General features: G+C 58.8%; 1 protein-coding gene across 1 annotated transcript in view; it reads left to right on the top strand.

Annotated features, from left to right (window-relative positions):
- LOC121274449 overlaps positions 1-24,214 on the top strand; it is a 43,337-nt gene extending 19,123 nt beyond the window's left edge. The window contains exons 3-4 of the mRNA XM_041181785.1: positions 21,980-22,056; positions 23,812-24,214. Of these exons, the coding sequence (XP_041037719.1) occupies positions 21,980-22,056; positions 23,812-24,214 (480 nt within the window). The remainder of the gene's footprint in view (positions 1-21,979; positions 22,057-23,811) is intronic.
- The last annotated feature ends 411 nt before the right edge of the window (positions 24,215-24,625 follow it).

Genomic DNA, 24,625 nt, shown 5'->3' with positions numbered 1-24,625 from the left:
GTCTCTCTCTCTCTCTCCCCAATCCTTCAGAGTCTCTCTCTCTCTCTCCCCCCCAATCCTTCAGTCTCTCTCTCTTCCCAATCCTTCAGTCTCTCTCTCTTCCCAATCCTTCAGTCTCTCTCCCTCTCTCTCACCCCAATCCTTCAGCCTCTCTCTCTCTCTCTCCCTCCCCCCAAACCTTCAGTCTCTCTCTCTCTCTCCCCAATCCTTCAGTCTCTCTCTCTCTCTCTCCCCAATCATTCAGAGTCTCTCTCTCTCCCCCCCCCAATCCTTCAGTCTCTCTCTCTCCCCAATCCTTCAGTCTCTCTCTCTCCCCAATCCTTCCGTCTCTCTCTCTCCCCAATCCTTCCGTCTCTCTCTCTCCCCAATCCTTCCGTCTCTCTCTCTCCCCAATCCTTCCGTCTCTCTCTCTCCCCAATCCTTCCGTCTCTCTCTCTCCCCAATCCTTCCGTCTCTCTCTCTCCCCAATCCTTCCGTCTCTCTCTCTCCCCAATCCTTCCGTCTCTCTCTCTCCCCAATCCTTCCGTCTCTCTCTCTCCCCAATCCTTCCGTCTCTCTCTCTCCCCAATCCTTCCGTCTCTCTCTCTCCCCAATCCTTCCGTCTCTCTCTCTCCCCAATCCTTCCGTCTCTCTCTCTCCCCAATCCTTCCGTCTCTCTCTCTCCCCAATCCTTCCGTCTCTCTCTCTCCCCAATCCTTCCGTCTCTCTCTCTCCCCAATCCTTCCGTCTCTCTCTCTCCCCAATCCTTCCGTCTCTCTCTCTCCCCAATCCTTCCGTCTCTCTCTCTCCCCAATCCTTCAGTCTCTCTCTCTCTCTCTCTCCCCATACCTTCAGTCTCTCTCTCTCTCTCCCCAATCCTTGTCTCTCTCTCTCTCTCTCCCCAATCCTTCAGTCTCTCTCTGTCTCCCCAATCCTTCAGAGTCTCTCTCTCTCTCTCTCTCTCTCCCCCCCAATCCTTCAGTCTCTCTCTATCCCCAATCCTTCAGTCTCTCTCTTTTCCCAATCCCTCAGTCTCTCTCCCTCTCTCTCACCCCAATCCTTCAGCCTCTCTCTCTCTCTCTCTCTCTCCCTCCCCCCAAACCTTCAGTCTCTCTATCTCTCTCTCTCTCTCCCCAATCCTTCAGTCTCTCTCTCTCTCTCTCCCCAATCCTTCAGAGTCTCTCTCTCTCCCCCCCAATCCCTCAGTCTCTCTCTCCCCCCCAATCCTTCAGTCTCTCTCTCTCCCCACTCCTTCAGTCTCTCTCTCTCCCCAATCCTTCAGTCTCTCTCTCTCCCCAATCCTTCAGTCTCTCTCTCTCGGCAATCCTTCAGTCTCTCTCTCTCGGCAATCCTTCAGTCTCTCTCTCTCCCCAATCCTTCAGTCTCTCTCTCTCCCCAATCCTTCATTCTCTCTCTCTCCCCAATCCTTCCGTCTCTCTCTCTCCCCAATCCTTCCGTCTCTCTCTCTCCCCAATCCTTCAGTCTCTCTCTCTCTCTCTCTCTCCCCATACCTTCAGTCTCTCTCTCTCTCTCCCCAATCCTTGTCTCTCTCTCTCTCTCTCCCCAATCCTTCAGTCTCTCTCTGTCTCCCCAATCCTTCAGAGTCTCTCTCTCTCTCTCTCTCCCCCCCAATCCTTCAGTCTCTCTCTATCCCCAATCCTTCAGTCTCTCTCTTTTCCCAATCCCTCAGTCTCTCTCCCTCTCTCTCACCCCAATCCTTCAGCCTCTCTCTCTCTCTCTCTCTCCCTCCCCCCAAACCTTCAGTCTCTCTATCTCTCTCTCTCTCTCCCCAATCCTTCAGTCTCTCTCTCTCTCTCTCCCCAATCCTTCAGAGTCTCTCTCTCTCCCCCCCAATCCCTCAGTCTCTCTCTCCCCCCCAATCCTTCAGTCTCTCTCTCTCCCCACTCCTTCAGTCTCTCTCTCTCCCCAATCCTTCAGTCTCTCTCTCTCCCCAATCCTTCAGTCTCTCTCTCTCGGCAATACTTCAGTCTCTCTCTCTCGGCAATCCTTCAGTCTCTCTCTCTCGGCAATCCTTCAGTCTCTCTCTCTCCCCAATCCTTCATTCTCTCTCTCTCCCCAATCCTTCAGTCTCTCTCTCTCTCTCCCCAATCCTTCAGTCTCTCTCTCTCTCCCCAATCCTTCAGTCGCTCTCTCTCCCCAATCCTTCAGTCTCTCTCTCTCCCCAATCCTTCAGTCTCTCTCTCTCCCCAATCCTTCAGTCTCTCTCTCTCCGCAATCCTTCAGTCTCTCTCTCTCCGCAATCCTTCAGTCTCTCTCTCTCCACAATCCTTCAGTCTCTCTCTCTCCGCAATCCTTCAGTCTCTCTCTCTCTCACCCCAATCATTCAGTCTCCTTCACTCTCTCTCTCTCTCCCCCCAAACCTTCAGTCTCTCTCTCTCTCTCTCCCCAATCCTTCAGCCTCTCTCTCTCTCTCTCTCTCCCTCCCCCTCCCTCCAAACCTTCAGTCTCTCTCTCTCTCTCTCTCCCCAATCCTTCAGTCTCTCTCTCTCTCTCTCCCCAATCCTTCAGAGTCTCTCTCTCTCCCCCCAATCCTTCAGTCTCTCTCTCCCCCCCAATCCTTCAGTCTCTCTCTCTCCCCAATCCTTCATTCTCTCTCTCTCCCCAATCCTTCATTCTCTCTCTCTCCCCAATCCTTCAGTCTCTCTCTCTCTCTCTCCCCAATCCTTCAGTCTCTCTCTCTCCCCAATCCTTCAGTCTCTCTCTCTCCCCAATCCTTCAGTCTCTCTCTCTCACCAATCCTTCAGTCTCTCTCTCTCTCTCACCAATCCTTCAGTCTCTCTCTCTCTCACCAATCCTTCAGTCTCTCTCTCTCTCCCCAATCCTTCAGTCTTTCTCTCTCCCCAATCCTTCAGTCTCTCTCTCTCTCTCCCCAGTCCTTCAGAGTCTCTCTCTCCCCAGTCCTTCAGAGTCTCTCTCTCCCCAGTCCTTCAGAGTCTCTCTCTCCCCAATCCTTCAGTCTCTCTCTCTCTCTCTCCCCAATCCTTCAGTTTCTCTCTCTCTCCCCCCCAATCCTTCAGTTTCTCTCTCCCTCCCCAATCCTTCAGTCTCTCTCTCTCTCTCTCCCCAATCCTTCAGTCTCTCTCTCTCCCCAATCCTTCAGTCTCTCTCTCTCTCCCCAATCTTTCAGTCTCTCTCTCTCCCCAATCTTTCAGTCTCTCTCTCTCCCCAATCCTTCAGAGTCTCTCTCTCCCCAATCCTTCAGAGTCTCTCTCTCCCCAGTCCTTCAGAGTCTCTCTCTCCCCAGTCCTTCAGAGTCTCTCTCTCCCCAGTCCTTCAGAGTCTCTCTCTCCCCAGTCCTTCAGAGTCTCTCTCTCCCCAGTCCTTCAGAGTCTCTCTCTCCCCAGTCCTTCAGAGTCTCTCTCTCCCCAGTCCTTCAGAGTCTCTCTCTCCCCAGTCCTTCAGAGTCTCTCTCTCCCCAGTCCTTCAGAGTCTCTCTCTCCCCAATCCTTCAGAGTCTCTCTCTCCCCAATCCTTCAGAGTCTCTCTCTCCCCAATCCTTCAGAGTCTCTCTCTCCCCAATCTTTCAGTCTCTCTCTCTCCCCAATCCTTCAGAGTCTCTCTCTCCCCAATCCTTCAGAGTCTCTCTCTCCCCAGTCCTTCAGAGTCTCTCTCTCCCCAGTCCTTCAGAGTCTCTCTCTCCCCAGTCCTTCAGAGTCTCTCTCTCCCCAGTCCTTCAGAGTCTCTCTCTCCCCAATCCTTCAGAGTCTCTCTCTCCCCAATCCTTCAGAGTCTCTCTCTCCCCAATCCTTCAGAGTCTCTCTCTCCCCAATCCTTCAGAGTCTCTCTCTCCCCAATCCTTCAGAGTCTCTCTCTCCCCAATCCTTCAGAGTCTCTCTCTCCCCAATCCTTCAGAGTCTCTCTCTCCCCAATCCTTCAGAGTCTCTCTCTCTCCCCAATCCTTCAGTCTCTCTCTCTCTCTCCCCAATCCTTCAGTCTCTCTCTCTCTCTCCCCAATCCTTCAGTCTCTCTCTCTCTCTCCCCAATCCTTCAGTCTCTCTCTCTCCCCAATCCTTCAGTCTCTTTCTCTCCCCAATCCTTCAGTCTCTTTCTCTCCCCAATCCTTCAGTCTCTTTCTCTCCCCAATCCTTCAGTCTCTTTCTCTCCCCAATCCTTCAGTCTCTTTCTCTCCCCAATCCTTCAGTCTCTTTCTCTCCCCAATCCTTCAGTCTCTTTCTCTCCCCAATCCTTCAGTCTCTCTCTCTCCCCAATCCTTCAGTCTCTCTCTCTCTCCCCAATCCTTCAGAGTCTCTCTCTCTCCCCCCCAATCCTTCAGTCTCTCTCTCTCCCCAATCCTTCAGTCTCTCTCTCTCTCCCCAATCCTTCAGTCTCTCTCTGTCTCCCCAATCCTTCAGTCTCTCTCTCTCCCCAATCCTTCAGTCTCTCTCTCTCCCCAATCCTTCAGTCTCTCTCTCTCTCCCCAATCCTTCAGAGTCTCTCTGTCTCCCCCCCAATCCTTCAGTCTCTCTCTCTCCCCAATCCTTCAGTCTCTCTCTCTCTCCCCAATCCTTCAGTCTCTCTCTCTCCCCAATCCTTCAGTCTCTCTCTCTCTCCCCAATCCTTCAGTCTCTCTCTGTCTCCCCAATCCTTCAGTCTCTCTCTCTCCCCAATCCTTCAGTCTCTCTCACTCCCCAATCCTTCAGTCTCTCTCTCGCTCCCCAATCCTTCAGAGTCTCTCTGTCTCCCCCCCAATCCTTCAGTCTCTCTCTCTCCCCAATCCTTCAGTCTCTCTCTCTCTCCCCAATCCTTCAGTCTCTCTCTGTCTCCCCAATCCTTCAGTCTCTCTCGCTCCCCAATCCTTCAGTCTCTCTCGCTCCCCAATCCTTCAGTCTCTCTCTCTCCCCAATCCTTCATTCTCACTCTCTCCCCAATCCTTCAGTCTCTCTCTCTCTCTCCCCAATCCTTCAGTCTCTCTCTCTCTCCCCAATCCTTCAGTCGCTCTCTCTCCCCAATCCTTCAGTCTCTCTCTCTCCCCAATCCTTCAGTCTCTCTCTCTCCCCAATCCTTCAGTCTCTCTCTCTCCCCAATCCTTCAGTCTCTCTCTCTCCGCAATCCTTCAGTCTCTCTCTCTCCGCAATCCTTCAGTCTCTCTCTCTCCACAATCCTTCAGTCTCTCTCTCTCCGCAATCCTTCAGTCTCTCTCTCTCTCACCCCAATCATTCAGTCTCCTTCACTCTCTCTCTCTCTCCCCCCAAACCTTCAGTCTCTCTCTCTCTCTCTCTCTCCCCAATCCTTCAGCCTCTCTCTCTCTCTCTCTCTCCCTCCCCCTCCCTCCAAACCTTCAGTCTCTCTCTCTCTCTCTCTCCCCAATCCTTCAGTCTCTCTCTCTCTCTCTCTCCCCAATCCTTCAGTCTCTCTCTCTCTCTCTCCCCAATCCTTCAGAGTCTCTCTCTCTCCCCCCAATCCTTCAGTCTCTCTCTCCCCCCCAATCCTTCAGTCTCTCTCTCTCCCCAATCCTTCATTCTCTCTCTCTCCCCAATCCTTCATTCTCTCTCTCTCCCCAATCCTTCAGTCTCTCTCTCTCTCTCTCCCCAATCCTTCAGTCTCTCTCTCTCCCCAATCCTTCAGTCTCTCTCTCTCCCCAATCCTTCAGTCTCTCTCTCTCACCAATCCTTCAGTCTCTCTCTCTCTCTCACCCATCCTTCAGTCTCTCTCTCTCTCACCAATCCTTCAGTCTCTCTCTCTCTCCCCAATCCTTCAGTCTTTCTCTCTCCCCAATCCTTCAGTCTCTCTCTCTCTCTCCCCAGTCCTTCAGAGTCTCTCTCTCCCCAGTCCTTCAGAGTCTCTCTCTCCCCAGTCCTTCAGAGTCTCTCTCTCCCCAATCCTTCAGTCTCTCTCTCTCTCTCTCCCCAATCCTTCAGTTTCTCTCTCTCTCCCCCCCAATCCTTCAGTTTCTCTCTCTCTCCCCAATCCTTCAGTCTCTGTCTCTCTCTCCCCAATCCTTCAGTCTCTCTCTCTCCCCAATCCTTCAGTCTCTCTCTCTCTCCCCAATCTTTCAGTCTCTCTCTCTCCCCAATCTTTCAGTCTCTCTCTCTCCCCAATCCTTCAGAGTCTCTCTCTCCCCAATCCTTCAGAGTCTTTCTCTCCCCAGTCCTTCAGAGTCTCTCTCTCCCCAGTCCTTCAGAGTCTCTCTCTCCCCAGTCCTTCAGAGTCTCTCTCTCCCCAGTCCTTCAGAGTCTCTCTCTCCCCAGTCCTTCAGAGTCTCTCTCTCCCCAGTCCTTCAGAGTCTCTCTCTCCCCAGTCCTTCAGAGTCTCTCTCTCCCCAATCCTTCAGAGTCTCTCTCTCCCCCATCCTTCAGAGTCTCTCTCTCCCCAATCCTTCAGAGTCTCTCTCTCCCCAATCTTTCAGTCTCTCTCTCTCCCCAATCCTTCAGAGTCTCTCTCTCCCCAATCCTTCAGAGTCTCTCTCTCCCCAATCCTTCAGAGAGTCTCTCTCCCCAGTCCTTCAGAGTCTCTCTCTCCCCAGTCCTTCAGAGTCTCTCTCTCCCCAGTCCTTCAGAGTCTCTGTCTCCCCAGTCCTTCAGAGTCTCTGTCTCCCCAGTCCTTCAGAGTCTCTGTCTCCCCAGTCCTTCAGAGTCTCTGTCTCCCCAGTCCTTCAGAGTCTCTGTCTCCCCAGTCCTTCAGAGTCTCTGTCTCCCCAGTCCTTCAGAGTCTCTCTCTCCCCAGTCCTTCAGAGTCTCTCTCTCCCCAGTCCTTCAGAGTCTCTCTCTCCCCAGTCCTTCAGAGTCTCTCTCTCCCCAGTCCTTCAGAGTCTCTCTCTCCCCAGTCCTTCAGAGTCTCTCTCTCCCCAGTCCTTCAGAGTCTCTCTCTCCCCAGTCCTTCAGAGTCTCTCTCTCCCCAGTCCTTCAGAGTCTCTCTCTCCCCAGTCCTTCAGAGTCTCTCTCTCCCCAGTCCTTCAGAGTCTCTCTCTCCCCAGTCCTTCAGAGTCTCTCTCTCCCCAGTCCTTCAGAGTCTCTCTCTCCCCAGTCCTTCAGAGTCTCTCTCTCCCCAGTCCTTCAGAGTCTCTCTCTCCCCAGTCCTTCAGAGTCTCTCTCTCCCCAGTCCTTCAGAGTCTCTCTCTCCCCAGTCCTTCAGAGTCTCTCTCTCCCCAGTCCTTCAGAGTCTCTCTCTCCCCAGTCCTTCAGAGTCTCTCTCTCCCCAGTCCTTCAGAGTCTCTCTCTCCCCAGTCCTTCAGAGTCTCTCTCTCCCCAATCCTTCAGAGTCTCTCTCTCCCCAATCCTTCAGAGTCTCTCTCTCCCCAATCCTTCAGAGTCTCTCTCTCCCCAATCCTTCAGAGTCTCTCTCTCCCCAATCCTTCAGAGTCTCTCTCTCCCCAATCCTTCAGAGTCTCTCTCTCCCCAATCCTTCAGAGTCTCTCTCTCCCCAATCCTTCAGTCTCTCTCTCTCCCCAATCCTTCAGTCTCTCTCTCTCTCTCCCCAATCCTTCAGTCTCTCTCTCTCTCTCCCCAATCCTTCAGTCTCTCTCTCTCTCTCCCCAATCCTTCAGTCTCTCTCTCTCCCCAATCCTTCAGTCTCTCTCTCTCCCCAATCCTTCAGTCTCTTTCTCTCCCCAATCCTTCAGTCTCTTTCTCTCCCCAATCCTTCAGTCTCTTTCTCTCCCCAATCCTTCAGTCTCTCTCTCTCCCCAATCCTTCAGTCTCTCTCTCTCTCCCCAATCCTTCAGAGTCTCTCTCTCTCCCCCCCAATCCTTCAGTCTCTCTCTCTCCCCAATCCTTCAGTCTCTCTCTCTCTCCCCAATCCTTCAGTCTCTCTCTGTCTCCCCAATCCTTCAGTCTCTCTCTCTCCCCAATCCTTCAGTCTCTCTCTCTCTCTCCCCAATCTTTCAGTCTCTCTCTCTCCCCAATCCTTCAGTCTCTCTCTCTTCCTCTCTCTCTCTCCCTCTCTCTCTCTCTCCCCCTCTCTCTCTCTCTCTCTCTCTCTCTCTCTCTCTCTCTCTCTCCCTCCCCCGCACCACCCCCACCCTCCCGGCCGCCCACTGTTGCCACGTCGAGGACATGGCAGCCGGCCCGGGCTCAGCAAGATCCCACAGACGCGATGAGGTCAGTGGGGGGTCAGTGAGGAGCTCCTCAGGTCAACAACCTCCCACCTCCGACACCCCAGCCCTTCCCCCTCCCCCCAGCCCACTGCGAGCTGCATCACGTCAAAGCTGGAGGGCCGATGTCCCGCTCCTGCCTGAGGGATCTTGCTGTGCTGCGCTGCGACCTGCAGCTTCAGAGGGTGACTCCCATATCGCCTGTGGAGGACTCTGGGGGGCCTCCGCTCCCTCCCGAGTTCCTCTCTTCCTGCCGCCCCTCGCTGGGATGTCACGGCAACGGGCTGGGAGTGACTGTGCCCAGTGGGAGTGAAGGAGGCCAGTGGGCCGCCCTGGGGAGGGGAGTTGGCTCTCTCTCTCCCTGGGGAGGGGAGTTGGCTCTCTCTCTCCCTGGGGAGGGGAGTTGGCTCTCTCTCTCCCTGGGGAGGGGAGTTGGCTCTGTCCCTGGGGAGGGGAGTTGGCTCTGTCTCTCCCTGGGGAGTGGAGTTGGCTCTCTCTCTCCCTGGGGAGGGGAGTTGGCTCTCTCTCTCCCTGGGGAGGGGAGTTGGCTCTCTCTCTCCCTGGGGAGGGGAGTTGGCTCTCTCTCTCCCTGGGGAGGGGAGTTGGCTCTCTCTCTCCCTGGGGAGGGGAGTTGGCTCTCTCTCTCCCTGGGGAGGGGAGTTGGCTCTCTCTCTCCCTGGGGAGGGGAGTTGGCTCTCTCTCTCCCTGGGGAGGGGAGTTGGCTCTCTCTCTCCCTGGGGAGGGGAGTTGGCTCTCTCTCTCCCTGGGTAGGGGAGTTGGCTCTCTCTCTCCCTGGGGAGGGGAGTTGGCTCTCTCTCTCCCTGGGGAGGGGAGTTGGCTCTCTCTCTCCCTGGGGAGGGGAGTTGGCTCTCTCTCTCCCTGGGGAGGGGAGTTGGCTCTCTCTCTCCCTGGGGAGGGGAGTTGGCTCTCTCTCTCCCTGGGGAGGGGAGTTGGCTCTCTCTCTCCCTGGGGAGGGGAGTTGGCTCTCTCTCTCCCTGGGGAGGGGAGTTGGCTCTCTCTCTCCCTGGGGAGGGGAGTTGGCTCTCTCTCTCCCTGGGGAGGGGAGTTGGCTCTCTCTCTCCCTGGGGAGGGGAATTGGCTCTCTCTCTCCCTGGGGAGGGGAGTTGTCTCTCTCTCTCCCTGGGGAGGGGAGTTGTCTCTCTCTCTCCCTGGGGAGGGGAGTTGGCTCTCTCTCTCCCTGGGGAGGGGAGTTGGCTCTCTCTCTCCCTGGGGAGGGGAGTTGGCTCTCTCTCTCCCTGGGGAGGGGAGTTGGCTCTCTCTCTCCCTGGGGAGGGGAGTTGGCTCTCTCTCTCCCTGGGGAGGGGAGTTGGCTCTCTCTCTCCCTGGGGAGGGGAGTTGGCTCTCTCTCTCCCTGGGGAGGGGAGTTGGCTCTCTCTCTCCCTGGGGAGGGGAGTTGGCTCTCTCTCTCCCTGGGGAGGGGAGTTGGCTCTCTCTCTCCCTGGGGAGGGGAGTTGGCTCTCTCTCTCCCTGGGGAGGGGAGTTGGCTCTCTCTCTCCCTGGGGAGGGGGAGTTGGCTCTCTCTCTCCCTGGGGAGGGGAGTTGGCTCTCTCTCTCCCTGGGGAGGGGAGTTGGCTCTCTCTCTCCCTGGGGAGGGGAGTTGGCTCTCTCTCTCCCTGGGGAGGGGAGTTGGCTCTCTCTCCCTGGGGAGGGGAGTTGGCTCTCTCTCTCCCTGGGGAGGGGAGTTGGCTCTCTCTCTCCCTGGGGAGGGGAGTTGGCTCTCTCTCTCCCTGGGGAGGGGAGTTGGCTCTCTCTCTCCCTGGGGAGGGGAGTTGGCTCTCTCTCTCCCTGGGGAGGGGAGTTGGCTCTCTCTCTCCCTGGGGAGGGGAGTTGGCTCTCTCTCTCCCTGGGGAGGGGAGTTGGCTCTCTCTCTCCCTGGGGAGTGGAGTTGGCTCTCTCTCTCCCTGGGGAGGGGAGTTGGCTCTCTCTCTCCCTGGGGAGGGGAGTTGGCTCTCTCTCTCCCTGGGGAGGGGAGTTGGCTCTCTCTCTCCCTGGGGAGGGGAGTTGGCTCTCTCTCTCCCTGGGGAGGGGAGTTGGCTCTCTCTCTCCCTGGGGAGGGGAGTTGGCTCTCTCTCCCTGGGGAGGGGAGTTGGCTCTCTCTCTCCCTGGGGAGGGGAGTTGGCTCTCTCTCTCCCTGGGGAGGGGAGTTGGCTCTCTCTCTCCCCGGGGAGGGGAGTTGGCTCTCTCTCTCCCCGGGGAGGGGAGTTGGCTCTCTCTCTCCCCGGGGAGGGGAGTTGGCTCTCTCTCTCCCTGGGGAGGGGAGTTGGCTCTCTCTCTCCCTGGGGAGGGGAGTTGGCTCTCTCTCTCCCTGGGGAGGGGAGTTGGCTCTCTCTCTCCCTGGGGAGGGGAGTTGGCTCTCTCTCTCCCTGGGGAGGGGAGTTGGCTCTGTCCCTGGGGAGGGGAGTTGGCTCTCTCTCTCCCTGGGGAGGGGAGTTGGCTCTCTCTCTCCCTGGGGAGGGGAGTTGGCTCTCTCTCCCCTGGGGAGGGGAGTTGGCTCTCTCTCTCCCTGGGGAGGGGAGTTGGCTCTCTCTCCCCTGGGGAGGGGAGTTGGCTCTCTCTGTCCCTGGGGAGGGGAGTTGGCTCTCTCTCTCCCTGGGGAGGGGAGTTGGCTCTGTCCCTGGGGAGTGGAGTTGGCTCTCTCTCTCCCTGGGGAGGGGAGTTGGCTCTCTCTCTCCCTGGGGAGGGGATTTTGGTCTCTGTCCCTGGGGAGGGGAGTTGGCTCTCTCTCCCCGAGGAGGGGAGTTGGCTCTCTCTCTCCCTGGGGAGGGGAGTTGGCTCTCTCTCCCTGGGGAGGGGAGTTGGCTCTCTCTCTCCCTGGGGAGGGGAGTTGGCTCTCTCTCTCCCTGGGGAGGGGAGTTGGCTCTCTCTCTCCCTGGGGAGGGGAGTTGGCTCTCTCTCTCTCCCTGGGGAGGGTAGTTGGCTCTCTCTCTCCCTGGGGAGGGGAGTTGGCTCTCTCTCTCTCCCTGGGGAGGGGAGTTGGCTCTCTCTCTCCCTGGGGAGGGGAGTTGGGTCTCTGTCCCTGGGGAGGGGATTTTGGTCTCTGTCCCTGGGGAGGGGAGTTGGCTCTCTCTCCCCGAGGAGGGGAGTTGGCTCTCTCTCTCCCTGGGGAGGGGAGTTGGCTCTCTCTCTCCCCGGGGAGGGGAGTTGGCTCTCTCTCTCCCCGGGGAGGGGAGTTGGCTCTCTCTCTCCCCGGGGAGGGGAGTTGGCTCTCTCTCTCCCCGGGGAGGGGAGTTGGCTCTCTCTCTCCCCGGGGACGGGAGTTGGCTCTCTCTCTCCCCGGGGCCGGGAGTTGGCTCTCTCTCTCCCCGGGTAGGGGAGTTGGAGCTCTCTCCCTGGGGACGGGAGTTGGCTCTCTCTTTCCCTGGGGAGGGGAGTTGGCTCTCTCTTTCCCTGGGGAGGGGAGTTGGCTCTCTCTCTCCCTGGGGAGGGGAGTTGGCTCTCTCTCTCCCTGGGGAGGGGAGTTGGCTCTCTCTCTCCCTGGGGAGGGGAGTTGGCTCTCTCTCTCCCTGGGGAGGGGAGTTGGCTCTCTCTCTCCCTGGGGAGGGGAGTTGGCTCTCTCTCTCCCTGGGGAGGGGAGTTGGCTCTCTCTCTCCCTGGGGAGGGGAGTTGGCTCTCTCTCTCCCTGGGGAGGGGAGTTGGCTCTCTCTCTCCCTGGGGAGGGGAGTTGGCTCTCTCTCTCCCTGGGGAGGGGAGTTGGCTCTCTCTCTCCCTGGGGAGGGGAGTTGGCTCTCTCTCTCCCTGGGGAGGGGAGTTGGCTCTCTCTCTCCCTGGGGAGGGGAGTTGGCTCTCTCTCTCCCTGGGGAGGGGAGTTGGCTCTCTCTCTCCCTGGGGAGGGGAGTTGGCTCTCTCTCTCCCTGGGGAGGGGAGTTGGCTCTCTCTCTCTCCCTGGGGAGGGGAGTTGGCTCTCTCCTTCTCCCTGGGGAGGGGAGTTGGCTCTCTCTCTCCCCGGGGAGGGGAGTTGGCTCTCTCTCTCCCTGGGGAGGGGAGTTGGCTCTCTCTCTCCCTGGGGAGGGGAGTTGGGGCTCTCTCCCTGTGGAGGGGAGTTGGCTCTCTCTCTCCCTGGGGAGGGGAGTTGGGGCTCTCTCCCTGGGGAGGGGAGTTGGCTCTCTCTCTCCCTGGCGAGGGGTGTTGGGGCTCTCTCCCTGGGGAGGGGAGTTGGCTCTCTCTCTCCCTGTGGAGGGGAGTTGGCTCTCTCTCTCCCTGGGGAGGGGAGTTGGCTCTCTCTCTCCCTGGGGAGGGGAGTTGGCTCTGTCCCTGGGGAGGGGTGTTGGCTCTGTCCCTGGGGAGTGGAGTTGGCTCTCTCTCTCCCTGGGGAGGGGAGTTGCCTCTCTCTCTCCCTGGGGAGGGGAGTTGGCTCTCTCTCTCCCTGGGGAGGGGAGTTGGCTCTCTCTCTCTCCCTGGGGAGGGGAATTGGCTCTGTCCCCGGTGAGGGGAGTTGGCTCTCTCTCTCCCTGGGGAGGGGAGTTGTCTCTCTCTCTCTCCCTGGGGAGTGGAGTTGGCTCTCTCTCTCCCTGGGGAGGGGAGTTGGCTCTCTCTCTCCCTGGGGAGGGGAGTTGGCTCTCTCTCTCCCTGGGGAGGGGAGTTGGCTCTGTCCCTGGGGAGGGGAGTTGGCTCTCTCTCTCCCTGTGGAGGGGAGTTGGCTCTCTCAATCCCTGGGGAGGGGAGTTGGCTCTGTCCCTGGGGAGGGGAGTTGGCTCTCTCTCTCCCTGGGGAGGGGAGTTGGCTCTCTCTCTCCCTGGGGAGGGGAGTTGGCTCTCTCTCTCCCTGGGGAGGGGAGTTGGCTCTCTCTCTCCCTGGGGAGGGGAGTTGGCTCTCTCTCTCCCTGGGGAGGGCAGTTGGCTCTGTCCCTGGGGAGGGGAGTTGGCTCTCTCTCTCCCTGGGGAGGGGAGTTGGCTCTCTCTCTCCCTGGGGAGGGGAGTTGGCTCTCTCTCTCCCTGGGGAGGGGAGTTGGTTCTGTCCCTGGGGAGGGGAGTTGGCTCTCTCTCTCCCTGGGGAGGGGAGTTGGCTCTCTCTCTCCCTGTGGAGGGGAGTTGGCTCTCTCTCTCCCTGGGGAGGGGAGTTGGCTCTCTCTCTCCCTGGGGAGGGGAGTTGGCACTCTCTCTCCCTGGGGAGGGGAGTTGGCTCTCTCTCTCCCTGGGGAGGGGAGTTGGCTCTCTCTCTCCCTGGGGAGGGGAGTTGGCTCTCTCTCTCCCTGGGGAGGGGAGTTGGTTCTGTCCCTGGGGAGGGGAGTTGGCTCTCTCTCTCCCTGGGGAGGGGAGTTGGCTCTCTCTCTCCCTGTGGAGGGGAGTTGGCTCTCTCTCTCCCTGGGGAGGGGAGTTGGCTCTCTCTCTCCCTGGGGAGGGGAGTTGGCACTCTCTCTCCCTGGGGAGGGGAGTTGGCTCTCTCTCTCCCTGGGGAGGGGAGTTGGCACTCTCTCTCCCTGGGGAGGGAAGTTGGCTCTCTCTCTCCCTGGGGAGGGGAGTTGGCTCTCTCTCTCCCTGGGGAGTGGAGTTGGCTCTCTCTCTCCCTGGGGAGTGGAGTTGGCTCTCTCTCTCCCTGGGGAGTGGAGTTGGCTCTCTCTCTCCCTGGGGAGGGGAGTTGTCTCTCTCTCTCTCCCTGGGGAGGGGAGTTGTCTCTCTCTCTCTCCCTGGGGAGGGGAGTTGTCTCTCTCTCTCCCTGGGGAGGGGAGTTGGCTCTCTCTCTCCCTGGGGAGGGGAGTTGGCTCTGTCCCTGGGGAGGGGAGTTGGCTCTCTCTCTCCCTGGGGAGGGGAGTTGGCTCTCTCTCTCCCTGGGGAGGGGAATTGGCTCTCTTTCTCCCCGGGGAGGGGAGTTGGCTCTCTCTCTCCCCGGGGAGGGGAGTTGGCTCTCTCTCTCCCCGGGGAGGGGAGTTGGCTCTCTCTCTCCCTGGGGAGGGGAGTTGGCTCTCTCTCTCCCTGGGGAGGGGAGTTGGCTCTCTCTCTCCCTGGGGAGGGGAGTTGGCTCTCTCTCTCCCTGGGGAGGGGAGTTGGCTCTGTCCCTGGGGAGGGGAGTTGGCTCTCTCTCTCCCTGGGGAGGGGAGTTGGCTCTCTCTCTCCCTGGGGAGGGGAGTTGGCTCTGTCCCTGGGGAGGGGAGTTGGCTCTCTCTCTCCCTGGGGAGGGGAGTTGGCTCTGTCCCTGGGGAGTGGAGTTGGCTCTCTCTCTCCCTGGGGAGGGGAGTTGGCTCTCTCTCTCTCCCTGGGGAGGGTAGTTGGCTCTCTCTCTCCCTGGGGAGGGGAGTTGGCTCTCTCTCTCTCCCTGGGGAGGGGAGTTGGGTCTCTGTCCCTGGGGAGGGGATTTTGGTCTCTGTCCCTGGGGAGGGGAGTTGGCTCTCTCTCCCCGAGGAGGGGAGTTGGCTCTCTCTCTCCCTGGGGAGGGGAGTTGGCTCTCTCTCTCCCCGGGGAGGGGAGTTGGCTCTCTCTCTCCCCGGGGAGGGGAGTTGGCTCTCTCTCTCCCCGGGGAGGGGAGTTGGCTCTCTCTCTCCCCGGGGAGGGGAGTTGGCTCTCTCTCTCCCCTGGGACGGGAGTTGGCTCTCTCTCTCCCCGGGGCCGGGAGTTGGCTCTCTCTCTCCCCGGGGACGGGAGTTGGCTCTCTCTCTCCCCGGGTAGGGGAGTTGGAGCTCTCTCCCTGGGGACGGGAGTTGGCTCTCTCTTTCCCTGGGGAGGGGAGTTGGCTCTCTCTCTCCCTGGGGAGGGGAGTTGGCTCTCTCTCTCCCTGGGGAGGGGAGTTGGCTCTCTCTCTCCCTGGGGAGGGGAGTTGGCTCTCTCTCTCCCTGGGGAGGGAAGTTGGCTCTCTCTCTCCCTGGGGAGGGGAGTTGGCTCTCTCTCTCCCTGGGGAGGGGAGTTGGCTCTCTCTCTCCCTGGGGAGGGGAGTTGGCTCTCTCTCTCCCTGGGGAGGGGAGTTGGCTCTCTCTCTCCCTGGGGAGGGGAGTTGGCTCTCTCTCTCCCTGGGGAGGGGAGTTGGCTCTCTCTCTCCCTGGGGAGGGGAGTTGGCTCTCTCTCTCTCCCTGGGGAGGGGAGTTGGCTCTCTCCCTCTCCCTGGGGAGGGGAGTTGGCTCTCTCTCTCCCCGGGGAGGGGAGTTGGCTCTCTCTCTCCCTGGGGAGGGGAGTTGGCTCTCTCTCTCCCTGGGGAGGGGAGTTGGGGCTCTCTCCCTGTGGAGGGGAGTTGGCTCTCTCTCTCCCTGGGGAGGGGAGTTGGGGCTCTCTCCCTGGGGAGGGGAGTTGGCTCTCTCTCTCCCTGGTGAGGGGTGTTGGGGCTCTCTCCCTGGGGAGGGGAGTTGGCTCTCTCTCTCCCTGTGGAGGGGAGTTGGCTCTCTCTCTCCCTGTGGAGGGGAGTTGGCTCTCTCTCTCCCTGGGGAGGGGAGTTGGCTCTCTCTCTCCCTGGGGAGGGGAGTTGGCTCTGTCCCTGGGGAGGGGTGTTGGCTCTGTCCCTGGGGAGTGGAGTTGGCTCTCTCTCTCCCTGGGGAGGGGAGTTGCCTCTCTCTCTCCCTGGGGAGGGGAGTTGGCTCTCTCTCTCCCTGGGGAGGGGAGTTGGCTCTCTCTCTCTCCCTGGGGAGGGGAATTGGCTCTGTCCCCGGTGAGGGGAGTTGGCTCTCTCTCTCCCTGGGGAGGGGAGTTGGCTCTCTCTCTCCCTGGGGAGGGGAGTTGGCTCTCTCTCTCCCTGGGGAGGGGAGTTGGCTCTCTCTCTCCCTGGGGAGGGCAGTTGGCTCTGTCCCTGGGGAGGGGAGTTGGCTCTCTCTCTCCCTGGGGAGGGGAGTTGGCTCTCTCTCTCCCTGGGGAGGGGAGTTGGCTCTCTCTCTCCCTGGGGAGGGGAGTTGGTTCTGTCCCTGGGGAGGGGAGTTGGCTCTCTCTCTCCCTGGGGAGGGGAGTTGGCTCTCTCTCTCCCTGTGGAGGGGAGTTGGCTCTCTCTCTCCCTGGGGAGGGGAGTTGGCTCTCTCTCTCCCTGGGGAGGGGAGTTGGCACTCTCTCTCCCTGGGGAGGGGAGTTGGCTCTCTCTCTCCCTGGGGAGGGGAGTTGGCACTCTCTCTCCCTGGGGAGGGAAGTTGGCTCTCTCTCTCCCTGGGGAGGGGAGTTGGCTCTCTCTCTCCCTGGGGAGTGGAGTTGGCTCTCTCTCTCCCTGTGGAGTGGAGTTGGCTCTCTCTCTCCCTGGGGAGTGGAGTTGGCTCTCTCTCTCCCTGGGGAGGGGAGTTGTCTCTCTCTCTCTCCCTGGGGAGGGGAGTTGTCTCTCTCTCTCCCTGGGGAGGGGAGTTGGCTCTCTCTCTCCCTGGGGAGGGGAGTTGGCTCTGTCCCTGGGGAGGGGAGTTGGCTCTCTCTCTCCCTGGGGAGGGGAGTTGGCTCTCTCTCTCCCTGGGGAGGGGAGTTGGCTCTCTCTCTCCCTGGGGAGGGGAGTTGGCTCTCTCTCTCCCTGGGGAGGGGAGTTGGCTCTGTCCCTGGGGAGGGGAGTTGGCTCTCTCTCTCCCTGGGGAGGGGAGTTGGCTCTCTCTCTCCCTGGGGAGTGGAATTGGCTCTCTTTCTCCCCGGGGAGGGGAGTTGGCTCTCTCTCTCCCCGGGGAGGGGAGTTGGCTCTCTCTCTCCCCGGGGAGGGGAGTTGGCTCTCTCTCTCCCTGGGGAGGGGAGTTGGCTCTCTCTCTCCCTGGGGAGGGGAGTTGGCTCTCTCTCTCCCTGGGGAGGGGAGTTGGCTCTCTCTCTCCCTGGGGAGGGGAGTTGGCTCTGTCCCTGGGGAGGGGAGTTGGCTCTCTCTCTCCCTGGGGAGGGGAGTTGGCTCTCTCTCTCCCTGGGGAGGGGAGTTGGCTCTGTCCCTGGGGAGGGGAGTTGGCTCTCTCTCTCCCTGGGGAGGGGAGTTGGCTCTGTCCCTGGGGAGTGGAGTTGGCTCTCTCTCTCCCTGGGGAGGGGAGTTGGCTCTCTCTCTCTCCCTGGGGAGGGTAGTTGGCTCTCTCTCTCCCTGGGGAGGGGAGTTGGCTCTCTCTCTCTCCCTGGGGAGGGGAGTTGGGTCTCTGTCCCTGGGGAGGGGATTTTGGTCTCTGTCCCTGGGGAGGGGAGTTGGCTCTCTCTCCCCGAGGAGGGGAGTTGGCTCTCTCTCTCCCTGGGGAGGGGAGTTGGCTCTCTCTCTCCCCTGGGGAGGGGAGTTGGCTCTCTCTCTCCCCGGGGAGGGGAGTTGGCTCTCTCTCTCCCCGGGGAGGGGAGTTGGCTCTCTCTCTCCCCGGGGAGGGGAGTTGGCTCTCTCTCTCCCCGGGGAGGGGAGTTGGCTCTCTCTCTCCCCGGGGAGGGGAGTTGGCTCTCTCTCTCCCCGGGGACGGGAGTTGGCTCTCTCTCTCCCCGGGGCCGGGAGTTGGCTCTCTCTCTCCCTGGGGAGGGGAGTTGGCTCTCTCTCTCCCTGGGGAGGGAAGTTGGCTCTCTCTCTCCCTGGGGAGGGGAGTTGGCTCTCTCTCTCCCTGGGGAGGGGAGTTGGCTCTCTCTCTCCCTGGGGAGGGGAGTTGGCTCTCTCTCTCCCTGGGGAGGGGAGTTGGCTCTCTCTCCCCGGGGAGGGGAGTTGGCTCTCTCTCTCCCTGGGGAGGGGAGTTGGCTCTCTCTCTCCCCGGGGAGGGGAGTTGGCTCTCTCTCTCTCCCCAGGGACGGGAGTTGGCTCTCTCTCTCCCTGGGGAGGGGAGTTGGCTCTCTCTCTCTCCCTGGGGAGGGGAGTTGGCTCTCTCCCTCTCCCTGGGGAGGGGAGTTGGCTCTCTCTCTCCCCGGGGAGGGGAGTTGGCTCTCTCTCTCCCTGGGGAGGGGAGTTGGCTCTCTCTCTCCCTGGGGAGGGGAGTTGGGGCTCTCTCCCTGTGGAGGGGAGTTGGCTCTCTCTCTCCCTGGGGAGGGGAGTTGGGGCTCTCTCCCTGGGGAGGGGAGTTGGCTCTCTCTCTCCCTGGGGAGGGGAGTTGGCTCTCTCTCTCCCTGGCGAGGGGTGTTGGGGCTCTCTCCCTGGGGAGGGGAGTTGGCTCTCTCTCTCCCTGTGGAGGGGAGTTGGCTCTCTCCCTGGGGAGGGGAGTTGGCTCTCTCTCTCCCTGGGGAGGGGAGTTGGCTCTGTCCCTGGGGAGGGGTGTTGGCTCTGTCCCTGGGGAGTGGAGTTGGCTCTCTCTCTCCCTGGGGAGGGGAGTTGCCTCTCTCTCTCCCTGGGGAGGGGAGTTGGCTCTCTCTCTCTCCCTGGGGAGGGGAGTTGGGTCTCTGTCCCTGGGGAGGGGATTTTGGTCTCTGTCCCTGGGGAGGGGAGTTGGCTCTCTCTCTCCCCGAGGAGGGGAGTTGGCTCTCTCTCTCCCTGGGGAGGGGAGTTGGCTCTCTCTCTCCCCGGGGAGGGGAGTTGGCTCTCTCTCTCCCCGGGGAGGGGAGTTGGCTCTCTCTCTCCCTGGGGAGGGGAGTTGGCTCTCTCTCTCCCCTGGGACGGGAGTTGGCTCTCTCTCTCCCCGGGGACGGGAGTTGGCTCTCTCTCTCCCCGGGGACGGGTGTTGGCTCTCTCTCTCCCCGGGGAGGGGAGTTGGCTCTCTCTCTCCCTGGGGAGGGGAGTTGGCTCTCTCTCTCCCTGGGGAGTGGAGTTGGCTCTCTCTCTCCCTGGGGAGGGGAGTTGGCTCTCTCTCTCCCTGGGGAGGGGAGTTGGCTCTCTCTCTCCCTGGGGAGGGGAGTTGGCTCTCTCTCTCCCTGGGGAGTGGAGTTGGCTCTCTCTCTCCCTGGGGAGGGGAGTTGGCTCTCTCTCTCCCTGGGGAGGGGAGTTGCCTCTCTCTCTCCCTGGGGAGGGGAGTTGGCTCTCTCTCTCCCTGGGGACGGGAGTTGGCACGCTCTCTCCCTTTCTACCTTTGGGTAACAGAAGCCTGCCCATCTCTGACTTAAAACCAATCCCCCCAGCGTCTCTGGGGAGGAGAGTTCCAGATGTTTCCCCGTCGTTTTGTGTGACAAAGTGTTTCCTAATTTCACTCCTGAGAATCCTGGCTCGAATTATTCGGGCATAAATTTCCTTGTCCCGCCCGATAGGAGAATCTGACTTAGCAGCGAGCGGTCCCCGGTCTTGGGGCCGGAATTTACAGGTCCAGAAAAATTCCACCCTTCGGCTCTGTACCCTAGTCCGAGACTCCCCCAACTAGCCGGAATCGTTTCTCTCTGTCGACCCTATCCGTTCCCCTTAGTAAGACGTGGGAGCATTCGGCCCATCGAGTTCTGCTCCCCCGTTCAACGGGTTCGGGGTTGATCTGATAATCCTCGACTCCACGTTCCAGCCTTTTCCCCGTAACCCTCGATTCCCTTCCTGATTAAAAGCCTGTCGATCTCCGTCCTGAACAGACTGAGTGGCCCAGCCTGTGCAGGCCTCTGTGGTGAGGGATTTCACAGATTCACCACCCTCTGAGATAACAAATTCCTCCTCATCTGATTTCCCGAACAATGTCCTGAAAATCCTGATCAAATCTCCACCCTCAACCTTCTCAATTCCTGGGCAGCACAATCCTAGTTTGTGTTTAATCCCTTTTCGGAGTTTAACCCTCGCACTGCAGGAATCATTCTGGTGAATGGACACTGCCTTCACTCAAAGGACAATGTGTCCTACCTCAGGCACAAAGCCTGGAGCTGAAGCAGAGGGGACACAGATTGAAGAGAATCAGGAAGGGGGGGTTCGGACAGAGTAAATAAAGAGAAACTTTTCCCACTGGGCAGGAGGGTCGGTAACCAGAGGGGACACAGACTGAAGAGAATCAGGAAGGGGGGGTTCGGACAGAGTAAATAAGGAGAAACTGTTCCCACTGGGCAGGAGGGTCGGTAACCAGAGGGGACACAGATTGAAGAGAATCGGGAAGGGAACCAGAGGGGGGAGATGAGGAGAATTTGTTTTTATTTACACAGCGAGTTGTTGTGATCTGGAAGGCGCTGCCTGAAAGGGCGGTGGAAGCAGATTCAATAGGAACTTTCAAAAGGGGGGGAATCGGATAAATACTGGAAGGGGGGACGTTTGCAGGGATATGGGGGGGGAAAGAGTGGGGGTTGGTTTGGGGAGGGAGTGGGACTAGCTCTTCCAAAGAGCTGGCACAAGCACGATGGGTCGAGTGGCCGGAGGAGTGACTTGTGTTAGGCCCTGAGCAGTTGGGTGCAGCAGGATTCGAACAGGGATCTGTGGGAGAGGGTTTACTGGAGGGCCTCTGTGCCTCACAGAAGTCCGACCGATTTGAAGGCCTGACCTCACTCTCTGGCCACAGGCCCTCCTGCAAGAATCCTGGTGTTTTCCAACAGGAAAAAGGTGCGACTGGTGGGATGGTCAGCAGAGGGGTGTGGAGTCTCAGGAAGGAAACAAAGCCGTGAGCCATTGCACAAGAGAAGCTGCCTGTTCTGCTCATTCACTGAAAGGTGTGGGAGCACAGAGTGTTCCTGACAGCCCAGAGCCACCCCACCTCCCCAAACGCTGCCAGAATACCGTCCCACTCTGGGAACTCCCTGTTCACCTCAAACTGAACCCTTACTGTCAACTCCCCCTTCCTGCACACCACTCCCACATCCATCCATCTGTCTACATCTCCCTCTCGCCCCATCACTCTGCCCCTATCCCTATCATCACTTCACCCCTTTCTCTTTACCTCACACACACTCTCTCTCTCTCTCTGTTTTCATCTATCTCCGGGAGTGTTTGATGGGGACAGTGTAGAGGGAGATTTACTCTGTATCTAACCCCGTGCTGTACCTGTCCTGGGAGTGTTTGATGGGGACAGTGTAGAGGGAGATTTACTCTGTATCTAACCCCGTGCTGTACCTGTCCTGGGAGTGTTTGATGGGGACAGTGTAGAGGGAGCTTTAGTCTGTATCTAACCCCGTGCTGTACCTGTCCTGGGAGTGTTTGATGGGGACAGTGTAGAGGGAGCTTTACTCTGTATCTAACCCTGGGCTGTACCTGTCCTGGGAGTGTTTGATGGGGACAGTGTAGAGGGAGCTTTACTCTGTATCTAACCCCGTGCTGTACCTGTCCTGGGAGTGTTTGATGGGGACAGTGTAGAGGGAGATTTACCCTGTATCTAACCCCGTGCTGTACCTGTCCTGGGAGTGTTTGATGGGGACGGTGTAGAGGGAGTTTTACTCTGTATCTAACCCTGTGCTGTACCTGTCCTGGGAGTGTTTGATGGGGACAGTGTAGAGGGAGATTTACTCTGTATCTAACCCCGTGCTGTACCTGTCCTGGGAGTGTTTGATGGGGACAGTGTAGAGGGAGATTTACTCTGTATCTAACCCCGTGCTGTACCTGTCCTGGGAGTGTTTGATGGGGACAGTGTAGAGGGAGATTTACTCTGTATCTAACCCCGTGCTGTACCTGTCCTGGGAGTGTTTGATGGGGACAGTGTAGAGGGAGCTTTACTCTGTATCTAACCCCGTGCTGTACCTGTCCTGGGAGTGTTTGATGGGGACAGTGTAGAGGGAGATTTACTCTGTATCTAACCCCGTGCTGTACCTGTCCTGGGAGTGTTTGATGTGGACAGTGTAGAGGGAACTTTACTCTGTATCTAACCCCGTGCTGTACCTGTCCTGGGAGTGTTTGATGGGGACAGTGAAGAGGGGGCTTTACTCTGTATCTAACCCCGTGCTGTACCTGTCCTGGGAGTGTTTGATGTGGACAGTGTAGAGGGAGATTTACTCTGTATCTAACCCCGTGCTGTACCTGTCCTGGGAGTGTTTGATGGGGACAGTGTACAGGGCGCTTTACTCTGTATCTAACCCCGTGCTGTACCTGTCCTGGGAGTGTTTGATGGGGACAGTGTAGAGGGGGCTTTACTCTGTATCTAACCCCGTGCTGTACCTGTCCTGGGAGGGTTTGATGTGGACAGTGTAGAGGGAGCTTTACTCTGTATCTAACCGCGTGCTGTATAACCTTTATGTTGAAGATTGCAGGCAGGATGTTTGTAGAGTTTAGTATTAATTGGGTATTGTCTGCTCTCTCTCTGTGTCACAGGGCCGACCCTCAACGATCCTGCAGTGCACTGTACAGTCCGAAGGGAAGAAACTGGTGTTGAAGCTGCAGCAGAATGAGTGAGTGTTAGCTGCAGAGTTTGTGGGCGGAGTGGCTGCTCCCTGATGTTATTGAGGAATGCCCGCTGTCCTGTTTCACATTGCTTGTTCTTCCTTCTCTGTTCCAATCTCCCTCATTAGGTTTAAACTCTCCCCATTTCCAGCTGATTGTTCATTGGGAATCCCGGCTTTGCTGGTGTTCCCAGTCCAATCCCTCCATGTTCCTCGGCCCCTCTGCCTGGCCAATTACCTGATGGTCTGTTTGGTTTTTTTCAATGTTTGGCAAGTTCTGGTTCGAGTGAGCACCTCTCATGCCCATCTTCTTGGCACTGGGGTGTGCCAGTCTTGGCTTAATGGGTCTCTCTCTCTCATCTCCAAATCAAAAGCTCCAGCGATTGAGACCCCAGCGCAGGGACTCAAGCCCACATAATCTAGACCAACTGCCCATGTCTGTGCACCCTCCGACAGTTTGGCACTCCCTCAGTACTGACCCTCCGACAGTGCGGCACTCCCTCAGTACTGACCCTCCGACAGTGCGGCACTCCCTCAGTACTGACCCTCCGACAGTGCGGCACTCCCTCAGAACTGACCCTCCGACAGTGCGGCACTCCCTCAGTACTGACCCTCCGACAGTGCGGCGCTCCCTCAGTACTGACCCTCCGATAGTGCGGCGCTCCCTCAGTACTGACCCTCCGACAGTGCGGCGCGCCCTCAGAACTGACCCTCCGACAGTGCGGCACTCCCTCAGTACTGACCCTCCGACAGTGCGGCACTCCCTCAGTACTGACCCTCTGACATTGCGGCCCTCCCTCAACACTGACCCTCCGACAGTGCGGCACTCCCTCAGTACTGACCCTCCGACAGTGCGGCGCTCCCTCAGCACTGACCCTCCGACAGTGCGGCACTCCCTCAGTACTGACCCTCCGACAGTGCGGCGCTCCCTCAGCACTGACCCTCCGACAGTGCGGCGCTCCCTCAGCACTGACCCTCCGACAGTGCGGCGCTCCCTCAGTACTGACCCTCCGACAGTGCAGCGCTCCCTCAGTACTGACCCTGTGACAGTGCGGCACTCCCTCAGTACTGACCCTCCGACAGTGCAGCACTCCCTCAGTACTGACCCTCCGACAGTGCGGCGCTCCCTCAGCACTGACCCTCCGACAGTGCGGCACTCCCTCAGTACTGACCCTCCGACAGTGCGGCACTCCCTCAGTACTGACCCTCCGACAGTGCAGCACTCCCTCAGTACTGACCCTCCGACAGTGCGGCGCTCCCTCAGCACTGACCCTCCGACAGTGCGGCACTCCCTCAGTACTGACCCTCCGACAGTGCGGCACTCCCTCAGTACTGCCCCTCCGACAGTGCGGCACTCCCTCAGTACTGCCCCTCCGACAGTGCGGCGCTCCCTCAGTACTGACCCTCCGACAGTGCGGCACTCCCTCAGTACTGACCCTCTGTATGTGCAGCACTCCCTCAGTAGTGGCACTGCTTTTTGTGGGGAGAGAGCAGGAGAGGGGAGCAGGGATGGGTGGTGTGTAACTCACCAGCAGTAGCTCCTTCCTGACCTCCTGGGTGTCTGGCTTGTGGTCTTCTGCTGACCTGGGCCCTCATCTTCTGGAGGAGAGACCCTGGCTCAGGCTGCGTGTTGGAGACTGACTCCCAAATGACGAGGGCCAGAAATCCTTTGTATACGAGTGGGACTTGCTCGCCTGTTGTCCTAGGGACACTGGTTTGGTGAAGAACCTTTACAGATGCCGTTCTCCTTCCTGTTTCCTTCAGGAACCTCTTCTCTGGTGCTCACCGGCTCATGTACTATCTACCCAACGGGACCTTGGTGACAGAGGAGGAGAGTAACCCGGTAAGGATTGTCCGCACCTTTGCTCTGTGTGTGGGCTGCTCATGGGAGAGGGGAGCCGGAGATTGGGAAGCGAGGAAGGAAAGAGGGAATTCACGTCCACCTGGACCTTTTTGTGTTGGGTTAGATCAAGTGGGCCGATTGGTTTATTGGATGTTCCACTGGATTTCCGGATGTGGAAGTGAAAGTAACTCGGCGACTGAAATGGGATTGGGAAAAAACGAAGGAATTCAGCCATTTGCGATCTCATTACGCCGGGGATACCCGGACCCAAAATTCCCACTGAAAATTGACCAACCTTTGGCTGCTCCGTTGTATTTTCCGTGATTAAATCCGGACCTATCTCTTAATGGAAGTATCTTAAAGCTTGGGCCCATGACCCTTAAACCCTCTAAACCAACCAAAATCTCCCCTTCCCATTTAGACATTTTCCATCCCCCACCCCAGCCCCCACCAACCCCAATCCACGATTTGGGAAGGAGAGAGTTCCAGATTCCCCCTCCCGTGTGTGTGTCTGTGTGTGTGTGTGTCTGTGTGTGTGTGTCTGTGTGTGTGTGTGTCTGTGTGTGTGTGTGTCTGTGTGTGTGTGTGTGTCTGTGTGTGTGTGTGTGTCTGTGTGTGTGTGTGTGTCTGTGTGTGTGTGTCTGTGTGTGTGTGTCTGTGTGTGTGTTTGTGTGTGTGTCTGTGTGTGTGTGTGTGTGTGTGTGTGTGTGTGTGTGTGTCTATATGTGTCTGTGT

Source organism: Carcharodon carcharias (genome assembly GCF_017639515.1).
Source record: "Carcharodon carcharias isolate sCarCar2 chromosome 36 unlocalized genomic scaffold, sCarCar2.pri SUPER_36_unloc_3, whole genome shotgun sequence".
Taxonomy (NCBI): Eukaryota; Metazoa; Chordata; class Chondrichthyes; order Lamniformes; family Lamnidae; genus Carcharodon; species Carcharodon carcharias.
This window is presented reverse-complemented; position numbering and strand designations above follow the sequence as displayed.